We start from the raw sequence: 8,513 nt of genomic DNA on the forward strand, positions 1-8,513 counted from the left end.
CTTTGACACATGGAACATCACTCCTTTTTGGATGGCTTTATGACAAAGTTCAAGTGCTGATCAGCGAAACTACAGCATCAGAAGCAAATAAATCAAAGAGAATGAACAAAAGTAAGGTAAGTCCCTGGGTTTATGTACATGACACACTGCTGAACAGCACTCCAGTCTGAGCAAGCCTGACCATTAAAAAGGCAAACTGAAGACTACCCTCTGCCCAAGACAAAGTGTGTCCCCTACACAATCATCTCCTGCTGTAATATATATAAATACATATAAATGCCAGATTCCATCTGCTTCCTCTCGTGTAACCCAGGGTGGGATCTTCACCTCATAGACAATGTAACCAAAAAGGAAAGAAGCAGGGCAGCAGAAAAATACTGAGGCCGACTCCTTTAATCCACAGTACCCAGTCTAGGATGAGGCAGAACTCCTAAAACGTGACAGAATGTCTCCTTTGGAGAATTTCTACAGCGTAGCTGAAAAGCTTATTTAGCAAATTAGCTCTGTTCCCTCTGCTTGCAAAACTTGCATGAAGCCAAGGGCTAGCAAATGGCAGCCTTCCTCCTGAAACAGTGAAATAGCTCTGCAAAGCTGATACACATGAGATGCATCCCGTGCAACACGGGAGTGCAGCCCATCCGTCACTTTGCTCAGGCACGCTGACACATTATTTTCCTTATGCGCACATCTTACTCTTCACCAGTACCTACAACCCATCTGGTAACACACCACATCCCTATCCATCACTTCGGCCATGTTCTCTCTTCTGGGAAAAAGGACATGTTTTGTTTTACTAGCTTGTTTCTTTTTCATGCAAATGTTGTTCTCAGTTTGTATTATGAGCAAACAAGCAATAAGCCTTGCACCTGGAGTGAAAGACGCCTGGTTTGGGAGGAAATCACTAAAGACTTCATGCACTTAGCTAGCTATTAGATCTTAAGAACTCCCGCCCCCACCCCCCCCAAAAATTTAAGTGATAAACGGCAATAATTGTTAAAAAAAACACCAAACTCCACACTCAGTAAAGAAGGCAGATTTACCATAATGCCTTGACAATCTAAGGGAGCCATTTACTTTGACAGAATCTGAATTCCCCAAGCAATTCGACAGTGGTAATGGAAACAGAGGAGCCAATAAATTACAACCTTGTGAGTAATGTGCCTACCATTATAAACCACTCTTAGCCTCCTGTCTATTCCCAGGGCAGGGGGGGCACACAGTTGTTGGATTTCCTTCCCTTCATTCTTCCAGTGTGCTGTTTCAGCAGTTGGACCCTTTTATAATATCTAATACCTCACTCTGCATTTAAACAGCTTTAATATGAACATCTCAAAATTTGCAATATCATTTACAACAATACTGCTGGTTTTTACAGGCTGAAACAAAGGTACTGGGTCACACCACTGTATACTGATAGGATCCCAAATATTGTTCAATCATATATTAGTAGGCACACAGCACTCCTACATCTCTCATACTGAAGATGTGTACCACGAATCTCCAAACACCTACAGTATTTCAGGAGTGTTTCTGAAGAATGGTCTTAGACAACTTTAGAAACAGCACCAGTGCCAGTTCACCCCCAGCTCAGCCCCTCTTACACTGGCTTTCAGCAGTCTGTACAGACCAAGTCTGCAACAAACTATGGGAAAAGAAAGGCCAGACACCCGATAAAGAAATACAAACCCCAGAGAGTTTTGCCCATGAGATAAACAACATGTGTTGATTTCAGAAAATAGCATCTACGCAAAGAAGATTTCTCCAAAGTATAAGGTGTAGAAGCAAAATACAGGTATGATGATAGCAACACAGAAGCTGACCCTGCTCTGTCTTCTAAGGTTAATTAAAACTCTCACAGAAACAGATCCCTGGTGTGATTCTAACACACCGGTCCAAGGATCTGGGCAAGATTGAAGTCTGATAGAAGTGACCTTGGCTCTCTGCCATTACACTTCACAATCAGCATTTTCCTTCCTAACCAGAAAGCCCGTAATGGTACATCCTATTTTATACACTGCATTATCTAAAATGAAAGGTAATAATTAGCAAAATAGTGCAATTTGCATTTAAGTCCCAGGCAGCAAATCTACAGCAATTTCTGAAAAATATATATATATCACAAAGAATCACTTCTGCTTTCTTCAAGGCAGCTGAGCTGTCAAAGACCAATGCAAGAGAGAAAGGGATGTAATTCTTCTCTTCCGTATCAGCCTCAAAAAGCTTGATTCTAGCCTGGATTGTACCATCTATTGTTTAGTATAGAGAGAGGTTCTGCACTCTTGTCTCCAGGACTGCTCAGCAATCAGCTCTATCAGCAGCTCCAAGGAGGATTATTCTCCCCTGCTGCTTTTTTTAAAAGCAGATTAGTTCAGACTTTCTTTCACTGTAATGAACCTTGTAAGGATCAAGCACATTGCATTGATTTCCAGGATAAAATTGTGCCATCAGTCAAAAGGCCAAGCAAACACTTCCACAGACCCACTCTGTCCCAGCAGACCCACTGCCCCAGAATTACCCATTAACCCCAGCAAGGGGAAAAGAACAACACAGTTGTTAACCATAATAGCCAAAATGTGATTCTCAAGTCATGTAATTTTGCTTTCTGTCAAATTTAGATGGGTAACAACCCTCACAGAAATGGACAACAGAACTGCCAATGCTCACCAAAGTGCTGTGCAATCAAAGACAGAAAATTATTAAATGCAATGTGTTTTTATTTACTACATGATATCTGCAATAATGGCTAGGGAAGCAACTTTCTAAAAGCCTGATTTCTGGCAAAATAAAAGCCTAATTTATGGTAAAATAACAAAAACTCAATTTCCCTAAAAATTAGCAAATAGCTTTCCCCATCGAGCATTTTATTGCATGTGCACACCACTGTAATCTGCAGGCTTGACTAGAACTTAGATTTGATAACCAGAGATTGCCTTGTTGGATGGTCACAAAAACTTAGTGAGAGTGCAAGACCCTGCCCCACCAACACAAACACTGCAGGTATAATCAGCAGACCCTGCCTCCCACAAGAGACACCTGCCTGGACTTCAAACCAGACCATGGGATATTGTACTTTACCTAATGAATGCAAACTTCCCTTTCTATAACACTGAAACTACGAAGACAGGAGCTGTCTGCTGTTACAAAGCTACAGCACTAAGCTTGTTTGAAAAACAAGGAAAAAAAGCAGAAGGCAGAATTCCATTGCCTTTCTACTTTAAATTGGACAAGTCATTATTAAGTACCTGAAGCTCATTGAAGACTACGGCTCAATAATAAAGGATCTACCCTTCCAGAAATACTGCCTAGCATATTTCAATTCCAACTCCAGGACAGAATTTTATGGAATAATGTATGGCATTTGCCATCATTTCCTGTAGGGAAAACTTCAAAACAGCAGTACAGGACTATTCCTTTTTTTCAGGGGAAAAAAATAAAAAAGAAAAAAAGTAGAAAAATAATTAATTGAAACGTTTACCGTAACAATACAACTCCACAAGGAATCTCTGCACTGACCTTTTAAAATCAAAAGCCTGTACACTAAACTATAGCTCAAGTGGATTTCATAAAAGATCAAAGACAATTAAACATATTCAGCATATATATGACATTAAAAGTGAGATTAAGTTCACAGTTTTAAGACTGTCTCCATTCCTAACTCTCCTGAAGAGGTCCAATAGTAAATTTTATCATATCGCATGAAAGAGCAATACAGAACAGTGAAAGGAACTGATCTTGTCCCCTCCGAGCCAATGAAACCCTTGTCATGGACTTTAAAGGGCGCAAGACGGGGCACTCGATTGAAGAGTTCAATAAATAAATGCACACGTTGCAGAACTCGCCTTCGATAAATCACACACCTTATACATAAAAATGAAATTACGCTCCCTTGGGAGGGGAAGCTTCAGCTTCAAACCCCCCCCACCCCCCGCTCCGTTCCGTCTGTCAGGAGGGCTCTGTGGGGTTGTAACAGCACCGGCAGCGCCCGGAGAGCGGAGGGGAGAATTCCGGGTTTGGAGGAACACGCCGGGCTGAGCGCTCCCAGAGACTTGGCCCCGCAAGCAGCGCGAGGGTGGGAGCCGGCTCCTGCCGGCACCTGACAGGCACCTGGCGCAGCCCGACAAGCCGGGAAAAAAGCGCTTTCGAGGCACTCTGTGGTTCATAACTCCACGTCCGGCTCTGCTATACCGGGGCCCGCCGGTGCAGCAGCTGCCCCACAGGCGGTATAAACCCACCCAAAGGGGGGTGTCCCGGGGCGGTCCCGGCCGCTCCCGCCGCCCGCGGCCGCCCAGAGTACTTTGAGGACATCCCCGTCCGAGCGTCCCATCGCTAGATCGGGGGAGCTACCGCAACGGCGGGCCACGACTGCGGGGCAGGCGTACGCCGGCGCCCGCGGGCAGACACCCTCCGCCGCCCGCGGGACGTCCTGCCGCCAAACCGGGGCCGCCCGGCGCTCCGCGGGGACGCGCGCTCGCCCGGCCGCGCTCCCGGCCCGCCCGCCCCCGGTCCGGCACCCACCTTTCCCAGCAGGGCGCTGCGGCTGGCGGCCGCCAGTTCCCGCAGGCTGGCGGCGGCCGAGGCGGCGGCGGCGGCGACGGCGCTGGGGGCGGCGGCGGGCTGGGGGTACGTGGGGGCCGCGGAGCTGGGGCTACCGCTGGCGCCCCCGGCGGCGCGGGGCCGCTGCCGGATGCCGTCCAGGAGGCGGACGAGGAGGATGTTGGCGGGCAGCTCGTCCACGCCGCAGCCCACCAGGATGCGGCACTCGGGGCAGCGCAGCTCGTGGCGGGAGCTGACGATGCTCTCCAGGCAACGGCGGCAGAAGGTGTGCTGGCACGGCAGCACCTTGGCCGTGGTGTCCAGACGCTCCAGGCACACGGAGCACTCCAGAAGATCCAGCAGCGACGACTCGTCCATCGCCGCCGCCGGCTCCCGCTCCGCCGGCGTTCCGCCGCCGCTCCGCCGCCCCCTCGCCTCCGCCTCCGCCCCCGCCCCGCCGCCGCCGCCTCCGCCTCCCCTCCGCGGGGCAGCGCAGGGCCCCGACGCCCCTAGGGCCGCCGCGGCCGGCGGCGGCGAGGGAGGGGCGGCGGTGGGGCGGCGGGGGCCATCGGGGCGGCGAGGCTGCCCCCGGCGGCGGGCGGCGGCGACCTCGGGGGCTGCCTGGGCGACGCTGCCCAGCGCCGTGCGGCGCGGCGGCGATGCCAGCGGCGGGGAGCGCGGCGGTTCGGGAGGAGGGCACCTGTCTGCCCGCGCCTCCTCCCGCCGACCGGCGCGGCTCGGCAGCTACGGCGGGGCCCGGCGAGGCGCCCGCCGCGCCTCCGCGCGGGGCGGGGAGCGGCGGGGAGCCCCGGGGGGGCGCCCGCAGCACGGCGGCCGCCCCGCAGGCGGTCCCCGCCCGCCTCGCCGCCGCTCCGTGGCTCCCTGTAACCCGACCCTGCAGGGCTCGCCGCCCGCTTGCCGCCGCTACTCCCTCCTCCTCCTCTCGGCGGAGGCTCCCGGACAGGCGGGGACAGGCGGATGAGACCCTTCGGGGAAGGCAAAGGCCCCCAGGAGGGGGCGGAGGGGAGCCCCTGCGGGCCCGGTGGTGGCGGCCGGGCGGGCAGGGCCGGCGGGCACGGCAGCCCCGCGGGGAGCCGCGCTTGGCCCGCGGGCCGCGCCATCCCTGGCGGCGCGGCGCCCCCTGGCGGGCGCGGCTGGAGGCGGAGGGCCCGTCACCCGCCGGTGCCCAGGGCGTCCCCAGATAATTGTAATTGAATTGTTACCGTGTCGCACCCGACCCTGAGCGGGCCGAACGCGTGAAAATAAGAGCGGGAGTCGCGCCCTCTCTTCCTGACGGGTGTCCTGTGCTCCAGCCAGCTGCCTGCCCGGGTGCCGTCCGGTCTGTCGCGGTACCCGTGTCCCGAAGGCTGCAGCAGGATGTGCCCGGGTCCTGTGTGAGCTGGTGGTCGGTCCCTGCGGTAAGGGGAGAGACCGTCATTTTGGAGCTACGCATCTGTGGTGTTTATTAACCACAGGAAGTTTAAAAATATGACGTACAGCCACTTGCATGTGTGGACTATGCACAGAGCTTCTCCTAAGAGAAGCTGCTGAAGAAGCCTTATTCTTCATATAAATATTTCATTTGACAAGTCCTTTTTTGTCTAACTTTTGACTATTGATACCATTTAGGGCCCTGCTTAACCCAGAAACTACTGAAATACGCTGTAGTCTTGGCAAAAAGATTCTTCAGTTGTGGTCCAACCCCTAACCCAGTCTTCTATACCCGTGCCTGTGCTGCAACAGAGCACTTTTGGAATTGAGGATTGCAATCCAAGTGCTTGCAGCAGCCCTCCTATCCTTCTCTTAAGTGACACTTTTAAAAGTGGAGATTTGTGAGGGCCGTGTCATGTCAGCTGCACAAAATCTTTCTGTCAATTTCATGACTCTGCAGGTAACTTCAATGCACACAGAAAGTTGAACCTGTTGTAATAAGGGTAATTTAGACATTGTACAATAAAATTTACTTAATTTCAGTGTGTGAAAAGCCATGAATCTCTTGCTACTCTTTTTCTACTCTCAAAGGAATATATGTAAAGCCAAAGAAAAACTCCCAATGAAGAAAGAGCTCAGATCATTATTCTTTGGTGAGTAATGTCCAGTAAGGTTAGAACCTATGCCCTTGCAGATAGAAATACCAAGCACAACAATTTTAAACTATAAATAATACTGATTCCTGAAGAAATGTGGAACACAGGATCAAGGACTTTGACTTTCTCTGGAGTAAAACTGTTAATTTAAGAAAAGGAAGTTCTGGAGAACCTTTAATGATAAAAAGAGTTGTTTCAGCAAAGAGAGAGAAGTACTGGGAAGTCTTCAATGAAATGCATAATTGTTTCAGCACCTCATATTGCTTCCTTCAGAGGTGAAAACTTAAATATCACTGTCAAAACATAAAAGCCAAAAGTACTGTGTTACACACCAGAATACCTCCAGTGATTAGAGGGGCATTTTTCATCCCTCCTTCCCTCTGGTTGCTCCAGAGTATACAACCAAACTACCCTGCCGCCAGAGCTGCCCAGTCACACAGCCCCAGAGCAGGCAAAGCACTCCGGAGAGCCAGCACCCAAAGGTGATGAGAGGGTGCCTTGATACTGGGGTGGCTTAAAAGAGGTGCAGATGAGCAAAACATTTATTATTTAATAGAAGAAAATGCTGACACACTTAAAATGAGAATCTGCTGTAATCCACCTGGAAAGTACCCTCTTAAACAGGAACAGGGTGCCATCACAGAAGCAGGAGCAAAGCTACATCAGGTCCCTGCAGGGAGAGGAAGTCAGGGAGCTCTCCAACCACACCAGGGGACTGCAAATGAGGGAAGGAATTGCTGAGGGACACTGAGGAGGATGGAGGAAATGGGGAACCAGAGAAGGAGTGAGAAAAGGGGACATGAGATGAAAAAGAGGTAAAGAAAAGGGAAAGGAGGCAAAGATTAGGAGAGTGAAAGGTTTATACAGAAATGGCACAAAGGACTAGAGACAGTCAAGGTACATTTTTATGAAACGAGGAAGAGACTTGCAAGTTGGGCTTCAACTAGAAAAAAACACCTCCTAATTCTTTGATGTCAGGAGAAGCATTTACAGACTTACAAGTTTAGTGTGTGTTTGTGTGCTTCTCTGTACCTGGGACTTAATGGAAGTTAGGCCAGGCCAGACCTAAAGGAAATGAAAGAAAAAAATATCATCACACATACTTTTTTCTTCTTGCCAAAGAGACCATGGGAAAAATTGCTTTAGATATTAGGAAATTAAATACTCAGAGTATTAAGTTTGGAAACAGAAAAAAGATTAAACTCTCCGAAGTCCGAGATAAAACACATGGAAAAAAAGGAAAAAGATAAAGAAGATGTAGCAGGTTTACTTTAAACAAATGTGGATTTTATTAATTTCCCTGTCTCAGATGCCAAAACATCTAGCTACAGATTATAAGTGTGAAGTGATTATTTGTGAACTAATTAAGTAATGTGATTAACACGGTTCTCAAGCAGAGGTGCTGCTTTACGCACAGGGATGTAGCTGCCCACTTTGCCACACATTCCTTGGTGAATGTGTTTGACAAGGCAGCTGATAAGCAACTTGTGTTTCAGACTGTGGAAGTGGCTTCACTCCCATGGTGGGTGTAAAGAATGACGAGTACCTGGAGACAAGAAGAGATTCAAAAAAAGCAAAATACTGTTGCAGAAGAGTAGAGTGATGCTGAAGCATTCAAAGACTTCATTTGTAGTTGTCCTTAAATTACAATGTACTAGTTATTACTTAGTGTCTCAATTCAAAATTAAAATGGGTGTTCTGCTTTCCTGGTTCTTCTCCCTGCGTGATCTCTCTTGCTATTTAGTTCAGATCTGGAGAGACTTGACAGATTTTGCTGTCTGCAGCTATATCTATGTTGGTTTTGAAGGCATTTTCTCAGGACAGCAAATGAACATAGCGCCTTCAGCATTGCCTTCCTGTATTTGCATGCTGCTCTTGAAAATGCCCAGTGCT

At 49.3% G+C, this 8,513-nt stretch overlaps 1 protein-coding gene across 1 annotated transcript in view; it reads right to left on the reverse strand.

Moving 5' to 3' along the window:
• SH3RF3 (SH3 domain containing ring finger 3) overlaps positions 1-4,926 on the reverse strand; it is a gene marked incomplete at its 3' end in the record, with an annotated part of 242,741 nt that extends 237,815 nt beyond the window's left edge. Inside the window, exon 1 of the mRNA XM_084201310.1 lies at positions 4,516-4,926. Within this exon, the coding sequence (XP_084057436.1) occupies positions 4,516-4,911 (396 nt within the window). The 5' untranslated portion in view covers positions 4,912-4,926. The remainder of the gene's footprint in view (positions 1-4,515) is intronic.
• Between the last annotated feature and the right edge of the window lie 3,587 nt (positions 4,927-8,513).

The sequence above is a fragment of the Fringilla coelebs genome (genome assembly GCF_963513975.1).
Source record: "Fringilla coelebs genome assembly, chromosome: 2".
In the NCBI taxonomy this organism is placed as follows: domain Eukaryota; kingdom Metazoa; phylum Chordata; class Aves; order Passeriformes; family Fringillidae; genus Fringilla; species Fringilla coelebs.